Source organism: Gopherus evgoodei, chromosome 1, assembly GCF_007399415.2.
Source record: "Gopherus evgoodei ecotype Sinaloan lineage chromosome 1, rGopEvg1_v1.p, whole genome shotgun sequence".
NCBI classification, from domain to species: Eukaryota; Metazoa; Chordata; order Testudines; family Testudinidae; genus Gopherus; species Gopherus evgoodei.
Window position 1 is genome coordinate 270,585,928 of NC_044322.1, and position 27,639 is coordinate 270,613,566.

The 27,639-nt window shown below is 46.7% G+C and overlaps 1 protein-coding gene across 6 annotated transcripts; it reads right to left on the reverse strand.

Annotated features, from left to right (window-relative positions):
* Nucleotides 1–2,295: 2,295 nt before the first annotated feature.
* CBX7 (chromobox 7) lies at nt 2,296–15,165 on the reverse strand. Of its 6 annotated transcripts, none has more exons than XM_030546521.1 (7): nt 14,893–15,165; nt 12,490–12,533; nt 7,632–7,697; nt 6,967–7,033; nt 6,184–6,324; nt 4,755–5,097; nt 2,296–2,643 (listed from the first exon to the last, which is right to left on the reverse strand). In XM_030546521.1, the coding sequence occupies exons 1-7, from the start codon at nt 14,959–14,961 to the stop codon at nt 2,489–2,491; spliced, it is 885 nt and encodes a 294-aa protein (XP_030402381.1). In that variant the 5' UTR covers nt 14,962–15,165; the 3' UTR covers nt 2,296–2,488. The 6 variants fall into 6 exon arrangements, with proteins under 6 accessions (XP_030402381.1, XP_030402375.1, XP_030402387.1 ...); XM_030546515.1 differs by having other exon boundaries at nt 2,296–2,646; nt 14,893–15,162; XM_030546527.1 differs by lacking the exon at nt 7,632–7,697 and having other exon boundaries at nt 2,296–2,646.
* Between the last annotated feature and the right edge of the window lie 12,474 nt (nt 15,166–27,639).

Below are 27,639 nucleotides of genomic sequence, written 5' to 3' on the forward strand. Positions count from 1 at the left end.
ATCCCACAGGTTGCACTGTTTCTATTTTTTTAGGATTCAGCACTCTCTCTTCTTCTCTGACACCTACTCCCACCATTAAAAAAAAAAAATCAACGCAGGTTCCCCCCGCCCCCCACCCTCTCAGAATTCACCACTAATAAAAACTTGGAGCTGGGGCAGTCTCCTGCATCCACCTTGTGTTTATTTTGAGGGACAAAAATATTTGCACTGAGACACCTGAAATATAGGGCGTATCAATCTGTCCCGCAAGTACCATGACCTGGTGGAAGGCAGTCTAGTCCAGACAATGGAGGGTGAATCTTAGTATCCTATGAGCAGCTAGAGCCTATTAGAGGTAAAATGTGCTTTTAAAAAAAGCTTAGAGGCAGTCCAAAACCTTTGTAAAAAGCAAGTGTTTGCAGGACCCAAAGCATCAGTGTTGCAGAACTAAGTTCTGCAGGCCTGAAGCTAAGCCCTCCAGGGGACGAGCTGAACAGAAACAGCATTTAGGATTTACACCAATACTTAGTTTCAGCTCTGTATGAAAGTAGCTTCAGATAGCACAAAACCAGCAGATGAAGTCATTTTTTTTTGGAGGGAATTAAAGGAGGGCAGTAAATGAAGAAAGAGTCAAGGCTGCACTGTATTACACTACCCCACAATTCCCCCCAAGGCCCTAGCTTACCCTTCTTGCTTTCCATAGGGAGAAAGAGATTTTTAAGTTTAAAGAAGGACGAGTGAGCGAGCGTGCAAGAACAGATGCTAAACTATCAACTTTGAAGATTCAGCAATTCTTAGAAACCCCAAAATGTCACAGGTAGAATCCAGTACAAATCTCCAGGCGTTTTTAAGTGCAAGACCAGGCAGGCTCTATAGAACTGCAGGTGGCTTTCCTTGGCAAAGCTTTTTAAACCCTCAAAAGGGGAGGGGGGGAAATATAAATAGGACACTCAATCCAAGAGTCCTTATCACTTTAGAGGACAAATTGAAAGATAAAAAAAATGTTAGAAGTCTAGTAGACTCCTCCCAGCCCTTATGCTATTCACTTTTGGCCTTTACATTTGATCAGAGAGCAAAAAACTACCTAAAAGTGGAAACTGACCAGCTAAAGTCCAGTATCACTGCCTAGTTCTCATGCACTAGGCCTCTGCCATTATCTGTGGATTTCCAGCACTGCCGGGCAATGTTTCAATCCCTCCGTGAGCCCTTCTTCCCAAGAAAAGAGCCACCCTTTTCACTGACTTATTAAAGCATTTTCAGGACAATATTTATATCCAATCTGGGTTTGGTAAATCTTTTAGTACAGGGGTTCTCAGCCTGGGGGGGAATCCTCATCCCTCAGTGTGTGTGTGGGGGGGCGGTTACACACAAACATCTTTCCTTTCCCATATTTCTAGATCAGAGAAGGGTTCTAGTCAGAGAGAAGAGTTCTGGGAAGGTCTCTGGATAGAGAAAAATGAGTACCACTGTGTTAATATATACAGTTATCCTCCTAAAGGGCCTTTATTAAAGGCTCAGAAATCCTAAGTGAGTATGTGTAGCCAATATACCACAGCTAGGAGGTTACAAAGATATGTGTTACAGCAGTGGTCCTCAAACTTTTGTACTGGTGACCCCTTTCACATAGCAATCCTCTGAGTGTGACCCTCCCCCCTTTACCAATTAAAAACACTTTTTTATCTATTTAACACCATTATAAATGCTGGAGGTGAAGAGGGGTTTGGAGTGGAGGCTGACAGCATGCGACCCCCCATATAATAACCTCGCAACCCCCTGCAGGGTCCCACCTCCCGTTTGAAAACCCCTATGTTACAAGATCAATGGATCACGCAGAGAGGGAAGACATCCCTTCATTCTTCATGGAATCACACTGCAACCATCAGCCCCATTCATTACTTGCAATGGAGTTTCCTACCTTCCCAGGCAAACAGATTACCTGCAATACTGACACAGATAAAACATTAGGAAGGGAGGAAGTTTATAACAGACTTGAGCTACCTAAAGTGATCGGGTCCATTACATCTCACTGTAGTAGCTGGGTGGGAGGAGGAAGATAGGGAGGGTGTTGTCCAGAGGAAGCATCTTTACCCAAGGGACAACAACTGCAAATCAGGGAAGCAAGCAATAGGTCCAACCCCTTCCATCTCCGTGTCCTCTCTCACCCTAAATACAGCTGCCAGAACTAATAGAGCAAAGGGACTACATGGAGAAAAAAAAAATTCTCAAGATGCCCTACCAGGGGAGTCTTTGCCAAGGAAAGGGGTATCAGTTTCTCAGACGGCCAAAGCAATAACAGACAAGTATAACAAACAAAAACACATTGCCCGTACATTGCCTTTTGTTTTTGCGTATCTGAAGGGGAAAAGAAAAATCAATGAGACTTCAGTAAAAAAAAAAATTCCTCTGTAAACATTTTAAAAAGAAACATTTTGGATTTTTTTTTTTTAAAAGAGTGAAATAATCACCCCACTCCCAAAAGAATCTGACTAGGAACATTAAAAATGGAGATTCAGAACTGCACACTTCGGTCTCGGAAGAAGCCCTCAGCCACTTGTGCTTCTCTGAAGGTCACGGTAATGGAGTTCGCCGTGATGTCTGTCACTGTCACTTCGCTGGGGGACAAGGTGGGGATCCAGGGGAGGCTGCCATCAACTGCATCCACACCTACTGCAGAGGGGGAGGTGGATAAGAGCACGTTAGAAAAAGAATGAGGGGCTAACAGAAGAGGGGCTAACAGAAGAGGAGCATCCTTGCTGGCTATGTGTGGGTGACATCAACTTGTGCCAAGTCTGCACATGCTCCAAGGCACTGTAGGTGTCTAACCCCCTCCCCCCCCCGAAAGTAAGGGGCAGAGGGAAGAGGTGGGAAGATAATAATGGGACAGTGAAGGGTGAGGGGAAGAAGGGGGAGCAGCAAGAACGACAGACAGACACACAATCAGCTGTGCAGGCTGATATTACAACAGCCCCCAACACCACCACCATGCTTACAGGTCCATCAGCATGTTCATTATACATTTCCCACCCTCTTTCCAAACGGGTGTCAAAATATCCCACTTTAGGGGGGAGTATCTGGCAACTGGATCTCAGCCCACTAGGTCTCCTGGTTAGTGCAAGTGTTCACTATAGTGTAAACTCAACCCCCACCCCAATCAAAACTAGTATTTTTCAAGCTCATTCCAGATACGGCATGTTCCCTGGGCCTAAGGGGGCCCTAACAAACTGAGGATTTTCCTCCATTGACCTCCAAATCCAGCCAAGGGAAGGGCTGGATGTGACTCTCTCCAAAGCCCATCAATGCCACTCCTTTGGGGTCCAAAGGGTACATGAGTCTCCCTCGTTACTCCCTCCTCACCAAGGGGAGGAAGCTAAAAACCATCTACTCTCTCCTGGAGCTCCTAACCTCTACCACTCAAAGTGAGGGACCCAAACACCCCCCCCACTTCCACTTTCCCACAGTATAAAAAACTCAAGAAAAGATTGAACAAACCCCGCACCCAAAGAGAGCCACAAAAACATATGGAGAGGGGAGGGAAACATCCCCTCTCTATTACTTTACCTGTACTGCACCCTGTTGTCCCACCTGGGTATGGAATGTGGACCCCTTAACTGGGCATTTCCTGGCTTCTGTCTCAGATATCTGAGGTGTGTCTACTCTCACCTCGGAAAGAGTCCATTCACCCAGACACTAACCGGAATTCCGAACGTGCACACATCGAGGGGAGAATAGAAAAATAGTTTTACATTTCTCTAGCACCTTTCATCCTTCAGATCCCAAACTGCTTTACAGACTGTACAGCTAGGGGTCACATCACCCAACATCAATATGCAGCACGACAGACATTCTGCATTAGTGGTGCTACAGGGCAGTCGTGGAGGGGGAAGTTGAGTACTTTCTCCAATTGAAACTAGAAGGGAAAGTTTGGATCACCAGAATCTAATTAGCCCCATGGCCCAACCTAATTCTAACTTGGGTAACACCTTGCTCCTACCAGAAGTGCCATGACATTGATTTTACATCTCATCAGGAAAACCACACCTTCAGAAGCTCAAACTATGCAGGAGTAGTGGTTTGCTACTGACTCTGAAGGATATGACTCCCGAGATGGCCCCCTGCAGCTCCCAGGGTTTGCCTGGAGGTCTGCCATCCACTTATTGCCCTACTTAGCTTGTGACATTTGATGAAGTTCCAGTGACCTTTGCACCCCACCCTCAAAACAGGTGATTTAGCATAATATTAACGTAAAGGGATTTTGGGTGGAAGAGAGGGAGGGAAGGGTTCCCATTGATATTTGCACACATGCCTCAAAGTGACACTGCTAGAGGATTACAAGTATGTGAATTTATCTTTTAAGGTTCCCTTTATCAGGGTGAGGGGAAGAACTATATGCTGGAACATGACAAGACACAGTTTCTCACGGCAACAGACAGCCATGTCATCTCTCTGGAAAAGCAGAGGGGAGGAGAAGCAGCACTAGCTTTCACATGGACTCTGATACTATGATGATGGTCACCAATATAAGAACACATAGGTGGCAACACCACAGAAACAGACTGATAGATTAATCGAGTTATTCATCCAGACAACTTGCAAAAGTGTTTGGGGACAACCTTGCCAATTATAGCCTTTGCACACATTGTAAAGAGCTGACCCAAAACCACACTCCCAGGATGCAGTAGGCAAGGAGGAAGAGTGTGTGTGACCAGTAAACAAAAATCAGAGAGCATCACGCTCATGCCCCTCAATTCACAGTCAAATGGGGTCCCTGGCCTTACCTTCTTTGCTAGCATGCTGCGTCGCATCCCAGTCATTGGGAGTCTGCCTAGTCTCTAGTGCCACTGATTCCTTCAAGAAGAACTCACGCCTGTGGTTACGGCTCTCCAGGCTTGACATGCGTGGAAACTTCTTCCGCGACAGCCGGAGATATTTCTGGTTCTTGCGCTGCTTCCGGAGCGGGAATGGTAGGACACCTCCCCCACTCTTCTCTGATAGCTCTGTCTGTCCTGGCTTGGCCCCTGCCAGATTGCTTCCTCCTCCTCCTCCAAATTGCCGTGATAGAGAGAAACAGAGCTTCTCCTTTCCCTTGTGGGCACTCCTCAGATCCATACCGTAAAGCCTCTGTGAATGGGAATGGAACAGAAAGGCCAGTCATCCCAGAGCAACAGAACTAAAGCATTTCTGTGTTTCAATGCCCTTGCAGGGACAGAACCATCCTAAGAGGAAGGGGGATAACTGTCTACAGGTGCATAAACGCCTAGGGAGGAGAGAGTTGTGCAGCGAGATCACTGAGCAGAGGGAAAGCTTGAGATGAATGCATCAAGTCAACCATCCCAACAGCAAGAGCTATTACTGTACAGCAAAGGTTCTCAAACTCTAGGTCGGGACCCTAAAGTGCGTCACGACCCCATTTTAATGGCATCGCCCAGGCTAATGTTGGCTTCAGACTTGCTGGGGCACAGGGCCAAGACCCACTGCCCAGGACCAAGGTTACATGCCCCCTGACCAAGGCAGAGGCCCTTGGGCTTCAGCTTTGGCACCCGCACCCAGGGCGACAGGGCTCGGTCTTCGGTACCCCCTCCTAGGGTCATGTAGTAATTTTTCTTGTCAGAAAGGAGTCAAGGTCCGATGAAGTTTGAGAACCGCTGCTGTACAGAATAGTCTCCTGAGACAGCCTTGTCAATACCCGGGCATTGGTCTAGGAATCAGGAGACTTGAGTTCTAGTCTTGTATCTGCCACGGATCTTCGAAATGACCATGGATAAGTCACTTCACCCCCTGTGCCACCATTTCCCTTCTCATCTTTTGTCTGTCCTCTAAAGTCTCCAGGGAAAGGGTGGTCTCTTGCTGTGTGGAGCCTCTTGGCCCTATCATAATAAAAACTAATACGAGTTGGAAGCGTACTTGCTTGAGATGTTTAAAATGGCAAAAACACCCTGGAGAAGAATACCATGGAGAGGTCTGCAAAAAAGGATAAACTAGCTGAGCCAGTAAGTCTTTCCTCATTCTCTCTACCTCCTAGGATCACGTCCATGGCACAACAGTGGGCAGAGACATTATGGTTACTTGTGTAGGTTGCCAGAACTTTGCTTCCATGTGACTAACGGCTCTGAAATTCCACAGGGCCAGGGCCCAGTCTGAATCCAGTGAGCACAAAAACAGGTAGCATCTCTTTTAGGGCAGAAAACTAATTGTTTAGGTACTTACATGGCTCTGATTGCCCTGCGGGGCACCTACAGCCATCCCTTCTGCACAGTGGAACCCACTTGCCCTAATATGATGCCTCCACTGCCACAACGACCCTCTACAGGCCAGCTCCATCTGGGCCTGAGCATGGTTTAAGTTTTGCTGAAAATAAACATTAACACGGAGGCACAAGTTTCACCAGAGAGCTGTTTACAAGGCAGAATATCTGAGTGCTGCCCAAACCTCCTCCATCCCTCATGCAGGGATAATCTCCAGCAGAGGGATGCTCTCAGTGCCCTCTCAGAGCCTGAAGTAGCAAAGAAAGGGGGTTTGTGCACATTAGAACCAGAGGTGTTTAACATGCTAGCTGACACACTGTAAAATCCTTGCGTACACAGAGCACATTCTAGTTTTAACACGTGCTAGCCAATTGTGCTCGGGTGCTAGCCAGCTTCTGCCACTGCTGCAATGTCCACACTGTTACTTTTAGTGTGCTAGCATGAGCCCTGCCAACACAAGTTTGCGTACTCAGCCTGGGAGTGTACGCACACCCTCAATGGAAACACCTTGGGTTCATCTCAATCCCCTAAGTGGGTTAAAACTGCAGCTTGCCTTGTCTATACTAGGATTTTAAAATGTATTAGCTATTATGTTTAAAACCCACCACCTTTCTTCCTGGTACGGACAAAGTCCAAAGATATACTATTGCAAACAGAAAGTCAGCTCCACCCTGGAAGATCCATAGATGCAGTAACAAAGGGGCTAAGGATGGGAGAGGATACGCCAGGAACAGTGAAAGGTTACCTGTAATAAGAGACGTTTCGGTTTAGGGCCTCTCTTCCTGTATCCTGATGCACGATCTCTCTCTTCCCTGCAAGGAAAACACATGAGACAAAATGACAAACTGCAATACAGAACAACACAGCACAAGGCCCAGCTAGGGCTTTCACTCTCTGCATCTAGCTCGTTCCCTTAATTCCTTCACCAAACCCCACTGGCCAGCATCACAAGTAAGAAGGAAACCCCAGAGCTGCTTCTCATGGAGTAAAAACCTTGTTAGAAAGGAAACGGCATAGTTCAGTTCATCTAGGTTGGGATATGGTGCCTCTAAGTCACCTGTTTATATCCAGCCCAGGTGGCAGTGACTGGAAGTTATTCACAATAGCTCTCCAGCAGCATTTGGGCAATGAGAGGACAAGTGTCCTTCTCACAAAGCCACCATGACTGGCACTGACTTCTTTCCTGCCAGTCTCAGCAGAGTCCCAGGGCTGAATGGGCCATGGAGAATGAACCAGACATTCCTAGAGGTGGCCACCCTTAATGGCAATTGAGGCGTATTGGCAGGACAGCAGAGCTGCTTATGACGTTGCTGCCCATGCTATTCCCATTCTATGCATACAAGACTTTTTTATTTTAAGTTTTCCTTTGGTGGGGGCGAGAAGAGGGGGAACGACACTGAGCCCTCTTACTTCTCTTCATAAGCCACTACCAGGCGAGGATCCAGGATGTGATCCTCCGGCTCCCATGTGCTGTATCTGAAGAAATAAAAATGAATATATTTTTAAAAGACTTCAATGAAACATCTTCTCTGCAAGGGTTACTACTGGCATTGCTGAGGCCCTGGAACCTGCCTCCCATACATAGATCACTACTCAGTGGGAGGTCAGGGACCAGCCATAGCACTTTTAGAGCTCTGGGAACTTCCCATCACCTCTTTTCACCTGTACATACACCCCCCCAGCCCCCGAATCAGTCTAAACCCTACATCATCCACTCTTTGTAAGAGAACAGAGAGGGCTTTCCACCACAGGTCCCCTCAAAACCTTTCTTAAAGTCAGCAGGAGCATCATAAACTACTCCCGCCACTGAGGGCTGAGCAAATCTGCTCTGCAGTGCTGCTCCCAACATGGGGAGCAAATCCAGCTCTGCCCCACGGCAGAGCACTAACCACTATGACAGTGGGCCTGGCTGGGTGGGATTTTCAAGAAAACAGGACCCTCAAGATTAATAGATTCCTAAGCAGAAATATGTTTCTTCACCTGTGTTAACAACATATCTTGAATTATTGAAGCTGAAAGGATTAAAAACAGCTGAATGGATTTTTCACCACAGATGGTATTTAATTAAAAAAAAAAAAAAAGACACCTAGATTTGGGGCATAAAGTAAGTTGACTGTGAGCCTTCAGACCCTTTTGCTATTTCTTATCCTCCTAACTCCTCCTATATCGGTGACAAGATGCTGATGGACTAGGTTTGATACACCAGTTCTAGGTTTGGATAAGAAAAAAAGGGATGCATGCATATTGTTTTCAGCAGCACAGAAGCTATCTAATGTAAGCCAGGTGTTGGAGGGGTGGGGGAGGACTAGAAATAATACTTCTGAACTTGGCACCCAGAAAACAGAAGCTAACCTTGCAGAGCAGAAAGGTCATCAGCCCATCTTCCTCCCTGACTCTTATGCAGCTGAGACAGGAACCAGGGGTTAGGTGAGGTATGTGTGGTATCAGTGAAACATTCTGACTATGGGGAAGTCTTTAAAAACTGCTTTCTGAGAAGAGCTAGAACATGGAAGAGCTAAATGCAAAACAATTCTGGAAGGGTTACTACTCACAAAGGTCATGTTTGACAGGGCCTGGGATGTGTTATTCATCTGGAATGCCTATCCCAGCAGGGAGGAGAATATAGCTCTAGAATAAAATGTTCCAGAGTGATTTATTTTCTGGACTAAAAAGGTCTATGACCCATGCAGTGGAGCACACACTCATACATTCCTGAATGGGGGAGAAAAAAGTTGTACCAAAAACCACATGCAGGGCAGAGGTGTTTGTATAAACATCTCTGCAGCAGAGCAGCAAGCCAAATTATTACAGAACAGTCTGGTTTTTGGATAAAGAGGTGTACATTGTGCGTGTGGTTCTGGAACATTCACTCCTGATGTGGAAGAGAGCATCAAGATAGGGTTTCTAGAATCATCCTCAGGAATCTCCCCTAATGTAGATTCCTCAACAAGGGAGAAGGACAGGCATGAAACCCAGAAATTCCAAGATGTATTTTATTCTAGAAGGTTATGGACAGGGCACAGGGTTAAGAACAGACAGGCCTTCACCATTCCCTGTTAACTGACCCTCCCTGCCCTTCTCACTCCACCCTCACCAGTTCTTCCCCATCTTTTCACCCAAGCCTCCTGCAGCAGTCTCAGTATCTGCAGGCTGCCAAAGTCAAGATGTTATTTGTGCAGAGGAAGGTTTCTTTTTCTCCCTTCCAGAGATTTTGGCATTCGTTTTTTACAGAAGAGGGAGGGGAAAATCAGGCAGCGGATTCCTTTTCTGGTGGCAGAGGAGGAGGGGGATTTGTTACAAAAAACCTGATGGGTGTTTCCTTTCCTCTGCAGCTCAGCTCCCTGCTCACTGCAGTGGCAAAACACTGCATATATTAAAAAACAAAACAAAAAAAAAAAACACAAACGGTGCTATTTGCACCACACACACATACACAGTCCAGGCTGCAGCAGCAGAACTGCAGAGAGAGCACACACTCTGGAAAACAGATCACATGATCTTCCTTCCCTCCTCCCCCTACCTCAAACACAAGTTGTAAACAAGCTTGCGGCTAAGTCAGATCTGTAACCCTTCCAGTCCCTGCCTGCAGCAGCACAACCCAGAGATTTGATAGGTGTGGCAAATTAATGAGGGAAATTTGAGAAGCGTATGTGGAATACACAGGAAAGAAGCAAATGCACTACTTGTACCTGACTCTTTTCCCCTTTCCATCAACATTACAGTGGGAGTAAAAGAATAATAGGTAAGGAGATCAGAAACAGCAAAAAACACACACACATAGAGGAAGAGAAAACCAAGATGAGTATAGGTAGAAGTGATGTGCTGGAAGGCTAGGATGTAAACACCTAAGTATGTGCACACCTCTGCACCTGCAGAGCATTCAGAGATCAAAGACAGAGACTGGTAAAAGGAAGGAAGAGCAACAACAACTGAAGCATTTAGGTTTCAAGCAATGCTAGCCCTGGAAAGAACAGGTTTCAAAAATGAGATACCGATCAACAGGGTTTGATATTTTTATGTTTTGAGGTGTCATGTCAGCAAAACAAGGAATCCTCTCCCCTCTGAGCCAGGAGGCTGTGAGGCCATGTCTACATCTAAAATTTTGCAGCGCTGGTTGTTACAGCTGTATTAGTACAGCTGTATAGGGCCAGCGCTGCAGAGTGGCCACACTTACAGCAACCAGCGCTGCAAGTGGTGTTAGATGTGGCCACACTGCAGCGCTGTTGGGCGGCTTCAAGGGGGGTTCCGGGACCGAGAGAGCAAACCGGGAAAGGAAACCAGCTTCGCCGCGGTTTGCTCTCTCGGTCCCGGAGCCAGCCAGCAAACCGCAGGGAAGGAGACCTGCTTGCTCGGGGTTCCGGGACCGAGAGAGCAAACCGGGAACGCCGCGGTTTGCTCTCTCGGTCCCGGAGCCAGCCAGCAAACCGCGGGGAAGGAGACCTGCTTGCTCGGGGTTCCGGGACCGAGAGAGCAAACCGCGGCGTTCCCGGTTTGCTCTCTCGGTCCCGGAACCCTGAGCAAGCAGGTCTCCTTCCCCGCGGTTTGCTGGCTGGCTCCGGGACCGAGAGAGCAAACCGCGGCGTTCCCGGTTTGCTCTCTCGGTCCCGGAACCCCGAGCAAGCAGGTCTCCTTCCCTGCGGTTTGCTGGCTGGCTCCGGGACCGAGAGAGCAAACCGGGAAAGGAAACCAGCTTGATTACCAGAGGCTTCCTCCTTCCACGGAGGTCAAGAAAAGCGCTGGTGAGTGTCTACATTGCATTACCAGCGCTGGATCACCAGCGCTGGATCCTCTACACCCGAGACAAAACGGGAGTACGGCCAGCGCTGCAAACAGGGAGTTGCAGCGCTGGTGATGCCCTGCAGATGTGGACACTCTCAAAGTTGCAGCGCTGTAACTCCCTCACCAGCGCTGCAACTTTCTGATGTAGACAAGCCCTGAGAGTTCAAATGCCCATACTAGGATTTTGTTTTGCTGTGGATCTCAAGGTCTGGGGGAAAAGAAAGGAAGGAAGAAAGAAGGCGGCAAAAGGAGGCAAGTGCTGCATTGCCCTTCAGAAGAGATATTAGACCAAACTCAGTCCACCATTCCTGCTGGCTAATAATCAAGCAGAAGTGAAATAGGCACCACTGCAGTGACTGCACTTGTGGAAAGTAATGGGACAAACACCAATGTTCTGTGCTCCTAGCAGTGCAGACATGCTCCAAACCTGAATGCCTGAAATACACAAAGCTGAAGTTAACTCTAAAGTCAGCAGGCCCACAGAAAATGCCCTTGGTCCTAAACTGTACTATACATATTGGTACTCAAGTGCACAGGGTTAAATTGATCACAGAATTTATAGCCAGGAAGAAAATGTTTCCCTTCCCACACCAACCAGAGAGACAGGGACTGTATACACTTGTGTGTGTGTGCACACACACCTGGGAGGTGGGGGTGTGAGACAGGGCATTTGGAAATGTTTCAACTTCTTTTTAGAAGAGTGAAGACAGACGTCCATATGGACTGAGGAGGAACTAGTCCGTTTAAGCAGGCAGTTCATATAGTAATAACTGTACATAATCCCTTTCATCTCACAGCATTTTACAGATTGTTCCCTGCTGCAAAAGTCACTCCCAATTGAAATGCAGCCACTTTTGGGGAAGACTAAAATAACCACTAAAATAATTTAGGACAGGAACAGAAATATACCCTAACCAATGGAAAATAGTGGGAATCCTCAAAAGGCAACACAGATTCCCTGTGTTGGACTGAGACCAGTAAATCTGAGTCAGTGCCTCCTCTCTTGTGAAGGGAAATCTTTAATGATAAGAGGTAATGCTCACAATTTGTGTCTTATCCAAAAGGAAGCACTTCTAGAGGCAACCCACCCTCTAATAATATGCTGGGGAGTCTTCTCAGTACTGACCTGGAAGGAAGAACACCTCCTACTGAATTTAACACTTATAACCCTAGCACCTGGGTTTCCCTTGGAGTTTTTCTATGTAAAATGGATGGATTGGAAGTAGTCAGCAAGTGGACAGTTTCAGAGGGGAGAGGACAATGGAAAGAAAAGAGAGAGATTACTGAAGGATATGGGCCCATGCTTCAGCCTCACCAGTCATTAAATCAGTCAGGAATATGGGTACATAGAGCGTGTTTGGGGCTGGCTGTCTTTTTTGGAGCAAGGCACAAGAGAACATATGTTAATAACATGGAGAGCAGAAATACAGCCAAAGCCATTACTGGCAAGCAGTGGGGGGTAGGGTGGAGAGGGGGGAAAGATACTTACTTTGGGGGCCATCCTTTCCACTTCACCAGATATTCTACTTTACCCTAGAGAGAGGAGGGGGAAAAAAAAGTTAAGCCCTGCAACCCAATATGAGTACTACAGGAAGAGGAGAAACTGTGACAAGATAATACCCTTTGGTCTGCACTGGCAACAGCGCACGCTGAAGAGCTTGTTCCCCACCACTACCTTTAAAAAAAAAATTAAGCCTTTTCTTCGTTAAACTGAATAATCCATAGGTTTCTCAAACAAATGCGTGCGTAGTCCTAGTACTCTCAGATGACCCTATTATCAACCAGGGAGCACAGCTCTGCAGGTGCTTCAAAAGTGACTAGTACCAGAAGGCGGAGCCCCAGCAACCCTCCAACAAGCAGCCCACATGTGCACAGCTTCACAACTCATGAGCAACCCTACAAGAAGTCCGCATGCATAAATATGAGAGGAAGACTCATGCCAGGAATGAAACAAGTGTCTGAGGGGCAAGTTATAAGAAGCCAGAAGAAATACAAAATTTTAGAAGCTATGAAATGCCTCTTGGGCATGTCCCCTTCCAGTTGCTACATGCTTTGCACAAACACTGTCTCCTCCATCCAAACCACTCAACCTTCTGACCTGGACAAACAGCAATTCAAAGCTGAATTTAAAGGTATCCACTTACTTGTTCACTATATAGGGGGGAGAAGGAAGAAATGGGAGAGTATGGAAATCAATTCAAGAGCCCTGAGCAGCATGTGTACAACTGATATGATCTTTGAGAAATAATAACTAACAGCATGATTTTGCCATTATAACTTTTCCTGAAGTGTGGTGTGTACACACATACTTATGGAGGCAGGGCATGGAAAATGTACAAATTAAGATACACTTAACATACACAATGGGTTGTAGAGGGAAGGGAGATCATGCAGTTGGTTTCATTTTCTTGAAGGTGAGGTGTTTAGCTTTCAAATATGTGAAAAAAATACTGCCTTATAAGGTGCCTTCCATTGAAGGTTCTCAAGACATTTCACAGATGTTTATGGTTAATCCTCATAATAGCCCATGAGGTGGTTAATACCCTCTCCATCCCCATTTTACAGCTGTGTAAAGTGAGTCACTAAATTCAAGACCAACATTTTCAGGTGTGTCCATTGATTTTGGGTGCCCGATTTGACACATCTTGGCATGAATTTCAGAAGTGCTGAGCACCAATAATTCCAATTCAAGTCAATAGGACCTCAGCACCCCTGAAAAAAGTCAGAGCCCCACAGCATCCAAAAACAGTACACAAAATTAGTACAATTAAAAAAAAATGGGACCAAAATAACTTGCCCAAGGTTACCAAAAGAGGCAGTGTCAGAAGTAGAAACCTAGCTCCTTCAATTCCCGCTTCTATCATTTAAGCACAGTGCCATGCTTTCTTATACAATGATCTCGCCCAGAGTCCCACATCAACATTTCAACATTCATTGCACTATGCCTTATTCAATCACCCCATCATCTACAGAAGTGCCCGTTCAAACCCCAAGTACAGCTCAGCACCCAAGGATCAAGATGGTGCAAAAATGACTTGTTTAAGGTAGCAGAGGTGATAGGATAAACATGCAGGCATCTCTCCCATTTCCATCAGTGCTTCTCTCCCCACACCCACATTTTTCCAAAAAGAAATGAACCCTTACTACAAATTAAGAAATTCAGTCCTCAAGGAATTGAAGATATATGCCACACTTAAGAAGACTTGCATCCACAGGCATGAAGGATCAGGAAGGGGAGGTCAGCAAATTTGGCAAGGTGGCCTATTCTTGAACAGGCCACTACTCATTTAAGGGGAGGTAGTAAAAGGAAAAGATGACCTAGTTGTAGGAGATGGAAAAGAGGAAGAACAACAGGCAGGGATCCTCTTTCCCCTACAAGCCTTGCAGCTAGCTCTTCTTTCTCTCCATTCCTGCAGGGAACAGCATGCAGAGATGCATGTATGGAAATGGTACCTGTCCTCTCTTGGGACAGTAGGTGATAGTGATGGTGATAGGTAGGAGCAGTAGGTGATAGTGATGGTGACCGACACCATACTGCTCTACTTGTAACATGGTGACAGAAAAACATACCCATGACCTGCAGCACTGGGGCTTGACGATGATCCCCCTCACACCCCCTGCGCGCATCATGGTGCTAGTCCCCATCACCACGCCTCCCCTCCTGCATGCACCATGGGTTGGGGGACATACTAATGCCCCCATACCCGATGCCTGCAGCATGGGACGGGGGGTAGATACCCGTGTCCGTCACACCCCCTACAGCACAGAATATGTACAAGATGGCACGACAGGGGAGCAGGGCCTCCTGTGCCCCTTCCCTGCAGCGCGGTGCTCTGAACCCCCCCCCCCCCGTATGGGAGGGCAAGGTGGGAAATAGATGCTGGTGCCTCACCTTCCTTATGCGCTTCTTCCTGATACTCTCCACCGCAAACACCTGCTCCCCGATAGCAGAGAGCTCCATGCAGAGGGAAGGAGGAGACGGCTGCTCCCCGTACCGCTGCGGGGGGACCGGCTGCAAGAAGGTGGCGGGTGCGGTAGTGGCTCCTACTGCTTCTGCTGCCGCTGGTCCTTGTCTTACTCACGCTCACACACCCCCTCGCGCTCATTCACGCCACCGACAACGTTCCATTTTAGAATCTGCGCAACATTTTCCCAGGCGCGCGCGAGCCACCCTCCCCCCTTTCCCGGGCGCGCGGGCGCGCGCCGGGCCAGGTCCCTCCTCCCGCCAAGCGGATCGTGAGCGTGAGATATATCCCCGGCCTTCGCTTGCTGTTCCCGACGAGTCTCTATTTGGCGCTGACTAGACGGCTGAGGCCTAGACCAGTTTTCTCTGGGCAGCGCGCTGAGTCCGGAGCTCCTTTACTTCCAACCTCTCTAGGAGGCGCTGGGGGTGCGAGAGGCATGGGGCTCCTGACCCTCGCTGCTGTAGGTACCCAGCGGTACCCCTTTCTAGGAGACAAACAGCCCTTGCCTGTAGCAGCCTGAGGGCCGCTGCAGTGTTTTCCTTTCATAGCTGGAAGATGATGGGGGGGAGGTGGCCTGGCCGCACCCCTGCCTTTCCCCTCCAGCAGTTCTCATTCCCTCTGAAAGCCCAGGAGCAGCATTACTGAGCTCTGGGGGGTTTAGAGCAGGGTAGGATTTTTTGCTATTTAAGAACAGACCTTAAATGAGGAAATGCAGTGCAGTCCATGGATAGTGCACTGGCCTGGGAGCCAGGAGACCTAGGCTCTGTTCCCAGCTCTGCCCCTGATGAGCATGTGGAAGTAATGCTTTCTACCATCTCCAATGGACTAACAGACTCATTCCGTCCTGGCGCACAATGATCTGACCTCAGCTGTTCTGGCTTTTGTCACCTCTCAGCTGGGCTACAATAATGTGATGTAGCTGAGCATGAAGCCTTCAGTTCCCAGGAAACTCCAACTAGTATAGAAGATTGCAGTGCATCACCTCAGCAACACAGGCAACTGTGAGCCCGTCAGAACTGTCTCCTGCTCTCTACCCTGGCTTCTCAAAGAATATCAAGTTGAAGGTCTCAGAACTTATCTTCAAAGTGTTCCATGGCCTGTGTCCAGGATATCTAAAAGACAATCTAAAGTTACAGGATGAAGACCACGGTTGATAACTTTGCTTCTCTGGCACAATGGAATTTCTACCACAAGGGTAAAGTTTGTGTGTGCATGAGACAGAGCTTTCTCAGGGGTCAGTCCAAGAATGTGGAATGAACTCTAAGGTCCATCACAAACCTCATTGCCTTCTGCTCAAAGGGCAAGGTGCATTTCTTTGACCTTACCTTCTCTAATACAAACACATAGTTGTGTGCATGCGTGCACTGGCAGCCTCCCTATCAGCTCCCCCCACTGCCCCCAGCACCTCCTGACCACTGGTGGGCCCTGCAGATCAGCGTCGCTCCCTCCCTCCCAGTGCCTCCTGCCCACTGTGAACAGCTGTTTGGAGGCTGGGAGTGGAGGAGCAAGGACGAGCGCTCTCGGGGGAGGGGGTGGAACTGGGCAGGAAGAGGAATGGTGGGGGTAGAGCAGGGGTGAGGCCTTGGGGGAAGCGGTGGATTGGGACAGGGCCTGGGGCAGAGCCAGGGGTTGAGCACACCCCACCACCCCTCGGCACTCTGAAAAGTCGGCACCTGCCGTATGTTACTATTTAAAAAACCCTTCCAAAACATTCCACGGACACACTTCTCCCCCCAGGGAAAGGATGAGAGAACAACCACCATATGACAAATGTTAGTAATGTGCTATTGGAAGGCACTCAGATACATTTTTATCTGCGCTCATCACTGTAGTATGTAGAATAGAATAGACCTGCTGTGTGATTTTAGGCAAGTCACTTCATCTTTTTGTGGTGCTATTTCTGTAGAAGGAGGATATAAACATAGTGAGCCATGGTTTAAGCAGCAAATGGAGAATTCCCTAATTGGGAAGTTCCCCCACTTATTAAGATTCCTGCTTCTACACATCCTGGTCCCCTCTGGTAACTGTGGAGGACCAGGAACTCTGTAAGATTAAAACTTAAATTATAAACCAATGTGTATACACACAGCAGTCCAAAAGAAACTTCAATTCCTTAAAACTGTTTACACTTCTATATTCCCCTTATCAATTGTATTTAAATAGTCTTGAACAGTATTCTGAAGATCAGGTCTTTGAGGGGGTTTTGATCAGTCTTCCAGATGTGTTCTCACTTCTGTTGAGTTTGTGCATGGAGTTCCCTGTGGAGGGGGCTCACTTCCTGACAAAGCACCAGCAGGCATAGGCACAGACTCTGTGGGTGCTCTGGGGCTGGAGCACCCACAGGTAAAAAATGGTGGTTGCTGGGGGGGGGGGAGCAGGGGCAGGAAGAGGTGGGGTGGGGGTGGGGCCTTGGGGAAAGGGGCGGAGTGGGGGCAGGACCTGGGGCAGAGCAAGGGGTCAAGCACCCCCTAGCACTTTGGAAAGTTGGCGCCTGTGCCAGCAGGTCCCAGAACCTCTCTTCATTGGGTTGCGAAATACTAAAAATGAACCAACTTCCTCCAGAGAAATCCTTTTGGAGTTTTCACTAGTTAGAATGTGGGAGACTGAGGAGTTCAGAATAGTTCCAGATGTCTGAGAGCTTTCGAGCCAAACTTTGTTCTCTGGCTCAAAAGGTAGTGCTTTTGTTTTGTAGTGCTTTTGTTCCGTGCTGAACACTGATGTTTTGTTGCTGCCGAATTTTTATTCTGGCATCCTATTTTCAAAATTCCTGCCGGTTGGTCTACTTAGGTTTAAATTGTATTTGTGCCACAGATACAGGCATCCTTAGTCATCTTCCCATGAGAAATTCTGCTGGAGATAGTCTTGATGCAAGTGGTGTTGACGGATATGCCAGGAATGCTTTATATGGGTCCACTGATTTTGCAGAACAATTTGTAGTCTGCATTCAGTGGTGGATTATCCAGTGGGCCACGAGGCCTGTGCCCAGGGCCCCTGGCCAATTGGGGGGTCCTGCAAAAATGGGCACCCCAGGAGAAATCTGCTGTGGAGCACCAGAAGCCCAGAGTCCTGGTAGAAGCTGTGTAGCATGCAGGAAAACCCCAGTTCCCCAACCTGGGTTCCTGGCAGAAGTTCAGGACAGGTGGGGTGGGGGAAGCCCGAGCACTCAGACCCTAGTCCCCAGCAGAAGCATGGGGTGACGGGGGAAGCTCCATCGCCCAGGCCTGGGGACTGGAGGAGTCGCTCCCTACCGTGGCCTCAGGACTGGAGGAGCACTCACTCCCCACTGTGATGCTGGGGCTGTGGCTGGGGGACAGAGCTTCTCCAGTGTTGGGGCCAGAGTGAGTGAGGCGGGGCAGAAATCAGAGAACATGGGGTGGGGCTGCAGTGGGGGGGGTGAATGGGATAGGACTGTGGGAAAAACGGGCAGGGCTGCAGGGGAAGGGGCAGAATGGGATGGGGCTGTGGGCAGGGCCGCAGGTGGAAGGGGTGAGGCAGGGCCACAATTCCGGCACTGAGGCCACCCCACTTGCTTTGGCCCAGGTCCCAGGAGACCTTAATTTGCCTCTGTCTACACTGCTCCTTCCACCTCCTCTGTTGGCTCTGAGGCTAATGTGGATTACTAGTATCATGTTCAAAATCAAAGTCTTGTGAAACTCTGGGAATGTTTCAGAGGTAAATTGAGGGTCATTATCAGATATGAGGATATAGTCCCTAGAAGTATGGACTCATTGTCATCTGATGATAACACTCCCTCCTGGATTGTTCCACTGCTCCTGATGACCTGCATGCCACTGCAAAATGTTCCATTTTATGGCATTTCCTACATTCTGCTTCTTTACACTGTTGCCATCTGTGGCTTGGTGTCTTGCCACATCTTCCACAGCTTTTCCAATCTTCCCTCCTATTAAGATTTTTTGGTTTCCCACTCTCTAATTGTGTACTGTTCTTATGTTTTAATTTGCTGTGATTGCTACTTTCACATTTGTGCCTTTTCTCTTTATTGTGTTAATGTTGTCTGATGCAGTCTCCCTTGTGCTGCTAGCATATAAGTCACTTTGCTGTTGCTTTATGGTTTCTTGTATTCTCATTTTTCCTATATGTAAGTGAGGGAATAGTCCTGCTATTGCGGGGAACTTTCTAGGCTTATAAATTACCCCAGTGAAATGGGCTAACGAAAGGATCAGAGTCCTCGCCCCCACTTCCTTTACCCAGAGGCCTGCCTGACCTCAAGGGCTCCCCTTCCACTTTCCTGTGCGGCACAGTCCTTGTAACCCCAAGGCTGGTCCCAGGAGTCCTAGAGGGCTCAACCCCCAACCCTGTCATGGTTACTTAGGACAGGGGCTAGGGTATCCCCACCCTGGGACAGTGCTCCCTCTAATTTTTCTCACCCATGTGTGGAATGAATTTTGTTATGTGCACCAATATGGATATGTGGTGGGGCCGGGGATGAGTGGCTCAGGGCTGGGGCCAGAGGGTTGAGGTCCTAGGTGCTGGAACTAGCAATGTGGGGGATGCTGCAGCACCCCCTGGCTTGAAGTAGTTTCCACTATATACAGGGTTTACAGTTTGGTTACAATGGCTGTCAGCAGCTCCACTATAAAAATTGTTCCAGTGCCCCTGGTTAGGGGTGTGTGTGTGGGTGGGTGGATGATGGCTCCAGCTGGGGATGTGCAGGCTCTGGAGTGGGGATGAGGGGCTCAGGACTGGGACAGAGGGTTGGGGTGTTGGGGAGGGCTCCAGCTTGGAGTGCATGCTGGGGATGAGGAGTTTGGTGTGCAGGCTGCCCCAAGGCTGCAACGAGGAGAGAGGACTCGCCCCCCAGCAGCACCTGGGCTCGGGGAGAGGGGTGCCTCTCCCATGGCCCCAGTACAGCCTGGCACCAACCTACTGCAGCTGTGGGAGAGGCGTCCCTCTCCTGACCCCAGTGCAGCCTGGCTCAGAGCTGCCAGGCTGGGGCTGCAGGAGAGATGCCTCTCCTCTGGCCGCAGCAGGTCCATAGCTGGGCTGGGTTGGGTTGGGGCTGGAGCTGGGGGAGAGGAATCTCTCCCCATCGCAGCCCTGAGTGTGCGGCGCTTAATAGGCTGCTGGGGTCAGGGGCAGAGCCAGGGGTTGGGCAGTGAGCACCTGTAGCATATTGGAAAGTTGACGCCTGTAGCTCCAGCCCCAGAGTTGGTGCCTATGCAAGGAGCTCCATATTAACCGCTGAAAAGCCACATATGGCTCCAGAGCCACAGGTTGGCCACCCCTGGCTTAGAGGGAATTTAGCTCGGGGTGCTCTCTCTGCTTTGGACACTTTCCTGACCCACTGACCATTGCAAATAGTTCAAACAAATACAATTATTAAAGAGCAATCCATTTTTTAAAAATAAGGAAGAAATGGGAAAAGTTAAAGTAGAACATGTCACCCTGCTCTGTGGCACGGGGACATCACAACCAGCCATCTCTGGAATGTCAGGGCAGTTCACAGTCTGTTCCTCGCACGTCCCAGACCTCCTCCTCAGGCCCTGGCTGTGCTGCAGGGATGCTGTGAGTTGGACACTTGCTCTGGTGCTGGCCACATGCAGTCAGGCTCTAGACAGCAGGACCCTTCTTCCCAGCATCAGCCCTCCTTGTCGGAGATATGATCCCCCTCCAGGTCTGGCCTGCAAGGCCTCATGGCTAGAGGTGTCTCCCTGCCCTGGGTCTGCTGCCCAGAGTCCCCCCTTGCCCTCCCCAGCTGCTCACCACACCTAGCTTTGGTCTGTTCCAGCCCCAGCCCCAGCACTGCTACTGCTCTGCCTCCACCTCCTGGGCTGCTTTTCTGGCCCCTCTGGCTGTGGTAGCTGCAGCTCTGCTCCCAGCACAGGTCTGTTCTGTGGGCTGCTTCTGTGGCTCTGCTCCCAGCACTGACCTGCCTCCTGGGCTGCTTCTTTGGTTCTTTGTGGCTGGCATGGCTCTGCTCCCCAGTTCAGGCTCCTGCTCTCTCCTAGGTTGGCCCCACTCTACTCCGGGCAATTCCATCTCACACAGAGGACAGGACCCTCATGACTCCCTCATTAGCCTGTCCACCCTGTCAATCAGGCTGACCTGGAACATCGGCCTCTCCCTATTGCTCCTCGGGACTGTCAGTCCCAGGGTCCTGATTTCCCATCAATCCTTCTCCTTTCTTTTGGTTCTGGGAGCTAGTCAACCCAACCCAACCCCCACACACTGAGTTTTAGTAAGGGGCCAACAGTCCCCTTACGTATAGCCTTTGCTAGTGTGAGATATGGCTCTAACTGAAGTGGTGATGATAAACTGGTGTTTCCTATACCAAGAACTAGCCTGTCTCTTATTAGTTCTACTTCTAACATTGCCTATTTGCGATGTTGAACAAGCGGTAATAAAAGTCTCAGCTATTTCCCCTTGTTCCTAGCATCTCCTTTTAAACTGTCCCTTTCATACATAATATTCTGTCTGCCTATGAAATGGGTGTCAACAACCTCTTTCATTTTGAAGTATTTTTTCTTTTCCTCATCAATGAGGGGTAGGGCCTATCGGATAGCATCAGCATCCAGGGCAAATATCAGGGCATTTATATGGTATTCTTGTGCTTTCTCCATTAAACCAGAAGCCATACAGAATTGCTTATATCTATGGATCCAGTAAGGCCAGCTGCCTGAGTTATTTCCAAAATCAAATTTCTCTAACAGATTCATTTGTGCTTTGGGCTTCATTGCTACTCTGAGACAGGGCTCTGCCTTCTTCCCGCTGCAGCTTTCATAGGTCTCCTCCCTGATTTTCCACCTTGCCCACACACTCACCACTCTGGCAGTCGGGGTGGGTGAGTGGGGGGCTCTTTCTTTCACTCCTTTAAAGAAAGGGATTCACAAGCTTCTGACACCATGGAGTGTGAGGACATGAACACAGAAAGCCATGCTTTAAGCAGCAAATACAGAACTCCGAGCCCTAACCAAGAAATTCCCCCATTTATTAAGATCCCAACTGCAACACATCCTGGTCCTCTCTAGTAACAGTGGAGGACCAGGAACTCTATAATCACTCCACAGTTTCCTCATCTGTAAAATGGGGATAATGATACACCTCTACCCTGCTATAATGTGACCTGATATAACATGGGTTCGCATATAGTGCAGTAGCAGCGGGACTCTGGAGACAATTTAAAGGGCCTGGACTCCCCACAGCCCCGGGGCTGTGGCAGCGGGGCTTGCCAGCGATTTAAAGGGCCCGGGGCTCCGGCTGCTATGGGGAGCCCCGGGCCCTTTAAATCACCACTGGAGCCCTGCCGCCACTACCCCAGGGCTATGGCAGCGGGGCTCCACCGGCAATTTAAAGGGCCTGGGGCTCCCTGCAGCAGCTGGAGCCCGGAGCTCTTTAAATCACCGCCAGAGCCCTGCCGCCCCTACCCTGATATAACGGGGTTTCAGCTATAATGCGGTAGGGATTTTTGGCTCCCCACAACTGCGTTATAGCAGGGTAGCGGTGTACTTTGATACTTACCTCCTCTGTAAAGAGTTTCAAGAAGGATGAAAAGCATTATATAATACCGTAACCTAGGTCTTGAGAACCTGTTCCAGGTGGATGTCACAGGTCACATTTTCAAGAGGTAGAGACCTTCTTGTGCAACATGCACGAAGATGGGAGCACAATTACCACACCAGTTGAGTATTTAGATGTTTGCATCCATTTGCACATACATTTGCAGTACACAAAGGTATGTGCATTTTTATTTGCAGGCCAATGCATTGAAAATCTGCTCTTTAAGTCTTGTGAGCCATTTTTCATAAGACTAAGCACTTATGCCACCATCTTTAGTCCCCTTTACTCCCACTGTTGTGCAGCGCACTTCTTGATTGCTTCCTAGCTGTAGCTTCACTTTTTTGATGCTGTATGTATGTAATATTTTAGAGGACTTTGGTATGAATTCTGCTATATAAATTTAAATTTTAGAGAAAAGGACACCAATGTGAAGAGCAGATTAATATACAGAGTGGGGTAATTTCTAGGTATAGCTGAACTCAAAAAGTGGGGGAGGGAAGTTTTATTTAATTATCTGCTTTAAATATGTTGCATTTGGTCTATTTCATTTGAACTTCCAGCTAGTTTTTATATTTACTGCAGCTACTTGCTCGTTCAAAAACTTTGCACAAACAGCATGGTGTCTAGAGGTTGTATTCTTTTTGCTGAATATTAAGTAGACACTGTCAATTTAGAAGTCATTTTAAAAAGTTTCTTACCACCATGTAACAACTTATATTGTTAAAATTAGAACAAAAGTTCTTTCACCAACATTAGATTTTTTTTTTTGAAGTGCATGGTTAAATCAGACTTTGCAATTTCACATTTATTTTGAGTTCGTTTCACTTTCTCATGCACTTGCACAAACTCTAATATTTTTGGGTTTCAGATTCTACAGAGAATGTTTTAAAGGGCAGGAGCAACTTAAATTTGACATAAAGTTTAAGTTTGAGGTAAACAAGCTTTCAGAAAACAAAAGATGAACAAATTGGAAACATTTCTCTGAACTGCAACAAATCCATCCCATTTTTAAACAATTTTGTTTGTAGTGCTAGAAACCAGAACATTGCAGCACTATGATCCTGAGAATGAAAACAAGAAAATTGACATAGTTCAGTCTGAGATAGAAGCAGAAAAACAAGCAGCATGTGAATAGCAAGAACAAAACTGAATTTTTAAAATGTCAATGTTTAGTAATCTAAGCCATTAACATAAAAGATTTACAATTTGAGTTTTAGCAGATGATATTCCTTGAATTTAGAGCACACACTGTTTTCATTGACATTTAAAAAATATTTTGTGAACATTTTTAATACCAAGTTTCCTAACTTTTTTTTTAAACAACCTGCATTTGGCGCCTGACCAACCTGGCAGTGTCACTATAAATTAGGGTAATCCAATAGAAATGGTCACATTTGACCTCATTAATATCATTTATTTATCCACAATCACAAACCTCCCAAATTAATAGTTGCCTAAAAATTTAAGTTTAATGAATGTCACTTATTATATCACTGGTATTACAGGTATTGAAATGGCACCCGTATCTCTCACCTGGAATGACTGCAAATTAATTCTTGGCACCAGATGACATCAGTGTAGCAGTGAAGTTCCAGTTTGATTCCAAGACAGCACAAAATGTGTAAGTTGGCTGTTTTCTGTGTGATGCTTATGATGGTGAAGAGCCTGATCCTACAACCCTTGCTCAGACAAGTAGTCTTTATTCACGTGAGTAGTTCCACCGCTTTCAGTTAGACCAGTGGTTTTCAACCTGTGGTCCATGGATCCCTGGGGAGCCACAGACTATATCTAAGGAATCCACAAAAGGTGACTATGAAAATAAAGTTAGAGCCCAGAAATGTCATTCCATTTTTCTGATCAATCAAAAGTATGTGAATACTCCCACCTACAGGTCAAAACCCAGAAGTGTTACCGTAGAAGCCCACAGTTTAGCACCTTCTCACATTGCATCAAATGCCATGCCAAGCACCTGCAACGTTTATAGTTTAATTCTGTTTGGTTAGTTTTCAGTCTAAGACTTCTATGGTAGTGGACCACAGGTTGAATTTCTAAAAGAGTATGCACCTCTGTTTGAAACTTTTTAGGGATTCACAAATGAAAAAAGATTGAAAACCACTGGCTATTTCCAAAGGGAAAGGATTGCTGATAGGGTTCATAATCCCTATTTGAGACATCTAATAGATGTCATTTGTGACACATCTTTTTGAACTGTAGAGATAAACCATCTAAAGAATTTTGTTGTCAAAAATCAGAGGGTAGCCGTGTTAGTCTGGATCTGTAAAAGCAGCAAAGAATCCTGTGGCACCTTATAGACTAACAGACGTTTTGGAGCATGAGCTTTCGTGGGTGAATACCCACTTCCTCAGATGCATGTAATGGAAATATCCAGGGGCAGGTATATATATGTGTGCTAGCAAGCAAGCTAGAGATAACGAGGTCAGTTCAGTTCAGTTCAGTTGAACTGACCTCGTTATCTCTAGCTTGCTTGCTAGCACACATATATATACCTGCCCCTGGATATTTCCATTACATGCATCTGAGGAAGTGGGTATTCACCCACGAAAGCTCATGCTCCAAAACGTCTGTTAGTCTATAAGGTGCCACAGGATTCTTTGTTGTCAAAAATGTTCACTCAATTTTATCTCATACTTCAGAGAAAATAATGTACATTAGGTTTACATTTAATGTCACTGGAGTTGCTATTCACCGTAGTGTAGTAAAGGTTTGAAGTAGGATTCCACTTTTTCTACCTCTGGTCATCTATCCAAAGGAAAATTAAACAGCAAGGGGAAGGAAAATAATGGTTTTTACAACTTGAATATCAGGTAATGGCTAGTAAGATTCAGTTAATAGTGTCTAGGAATAATTAAGACAGATAACCAAGGTGTTCAGATCCTGAAGTCTATTTTGGAAGTGCTTGAAAAGCAATTTTATGATAAAATATTATTTCATAGCATATCTAGGACAGGTAGATTTGAGAACTTTTTTTTTTTTAAACATACCTGTTATGACTTTAAGTGTGCCATAATAGCACATGATTTAAAGTGCTGTTACACTAAAATACTTGGTGGTGTAGGGTCCCACTAGGCAGGTGGTTTTAAGCTGTTAAATACAAGAACAATTAAAAGCAAATATTATCATAGAATCATAGAAATGTAGGGCGGGAGGGCAACCCTGAGAAGTCATCAAGTCCAGCCCTCTATGCTGTGGCAGCACCAAGTAAACCTAGACCACTCCTGACAGATGTTTGTCTAAACTATTTTTTAAAACTTCTAATGATGGAGATTCCACAGCCTCCCTTGGAAGCCTGTTCCAGAGCTTAACTACCCTTATAGTTGGAAAGTTTTCCCTAATATCTAAATATCTAAATCTTCCTTGCTGCAGATTAAATCTATTACTTTGTCCTACCTTCAGTGGACGTGGAGAACAATTAATCACAATCTTCTTTATAAGATCCCTTAACCTATTTGAGGACTGTTATAAGAATCGCCTCCCCTTTGTGCCCAGTTTTTGTAACCCTTCCTTGTAGGACAGATTTTCTAAATTTTTATCTTTTTTCTTGCTCTCTTCTGGACTCTCCAATTTATCTACGTCTTTACTGAAGTGTGGCTCCCAGAATTGGATACATTACTCCAGCTGAGGCCTCACCAGTGCTGAGTAGAGCAGAAGAAATCTTATGCATCTTATGTACAACACATTGTTGACTTGTATGCAATTTGTGATCCATTATAACCCCCAAATCCTTTTTAGCAGTAGTACCAGCTAGCCAGTTATTCCTCATTTTGTAGTTGTGTATTTGACTTTTCCCGCCTAAGTGTAGTACTTTGCACTTGTCTTTATTCAGTTTCATCTTGTTGAATCCAGACAAATTCTTCAATTTGTCAAGATTGTTTTGAATTCTAATTCTGCCCTCCAAAGTGCTTGTAACCCCTCCCTGCTCAGTTTCATCCACAAATTTTGTAAACATACTCTTCACTTCATTATCCAAGTCATTCATGGAAATGTTGAACAGTACTGGACCTGGGACTGATCCTGCGGAACCCAACTAGATACACCCTTTCCATTTGGCAACAAACCATTGATAACTACTCTTTGAGTTACAAAGAGTCCTGTGGTACCTTATAGACTAACAGATGTATTGGAGCATAAGCTTTCATGAGTGAATACCCACTTCATCAGACGCATGCCACAGGTGCCTCAGGACTCTTTGCTCAAATAAATGTGTTAGTCTTTCAGGTGCCACAAGTACTCCTGTTCTTTTTGCAGATACAGACTAACACAGCTGCTACTCTGAAACAGGACTCTTTATCGCTTTTTACAGATCCAGACTAACACGGCTACCCGTCTGATACTTGACTACTCTTTGAGTATGGTCTGTCTATCCACCAGTGGTTCACCAACCTTATAGTGATTTCATGTAGACCACATTTCCCTCATTTGCTTATGAGAATGTGGGACTGTTTAAAAAGCCTTACTAAATATCAAGATATTTCACACCTACTGCTTCCCCCCATCCACTAGGCCAGTAACCCCATCAAAGAGGGAAATTAGGCTGATCTGGCATGATTTGTTCTTGAAAAGTCCATGCTGGCTTTTCCTTATAACCTTATTAATCTCTAAGTGCTTACAAACTGATTGTTTAATAATTTGTTGCAGCTATGCAGTATCTTTCCAGGTATTGAAGTTAGGCTGACTGGTTTGTAATGCCCTGGGTCCTTCTTGTTCCCCTTTTGAAAGATAGGTACTATGTTTGCCCTTCTCCAATCTGCTGGGACCTTATCTGTCCTCGAGGAGTTCTCAAAAATAATTGCTAACAGTTCCAATATTTCTTCAGCTGGCTTCTCAAGTACTCTGCCAGCTTGAATACATCTAACCTATCTAAATAGTCTTTAACCTGTTATTTTCCTATTTTGGCTTACTTTCCTTCCCCCTTATTGTTAATAGTAATTATTCATTAATAATAAATAATAATAATTATTTAATATTAATTAGTACATTCATGAAGGTTAAGTCCATTAATGGCTATTTGCCAGGATGGGTAAGGAATGGTGTCCCTAGCTTCTGTTTTTCAGAGGTTGGATATGGATGGCAGGAGAGAGATCACTTGATCATTACCTGTTAGGTTCACTCCCTCTGGGGCACCTGGCATTGGTCAC

What these genes read in the sequence shown, in the direction of transcription:
- CBX7 (XM_030546515.1), bottom strand. Translation starts at nt 14,961, where the DNA reads ATGGAGCTCTCTGCTATCGGGGAGCAGGTGTTTGCGGTGGAGAGTATC. An exon ending in GTAGTGGCTTATGAAGAGAA is followed by an intron (nt 7,034 to 7,631) that starts GTAAGAGGGCTC and finishes TTTTCCTTGCAG; the next exon opens with GGAAGAGAGAGATCGTGCAT. An exon ending in CGAAACGTCTCTTATTACAG is followed by an intron (nt 6,325 to 6,966) that starts GTAACCTTTCAC and finishes GTTTATTTTCAG; the next exon opens with CAAAACTTAAACCATGCTCA.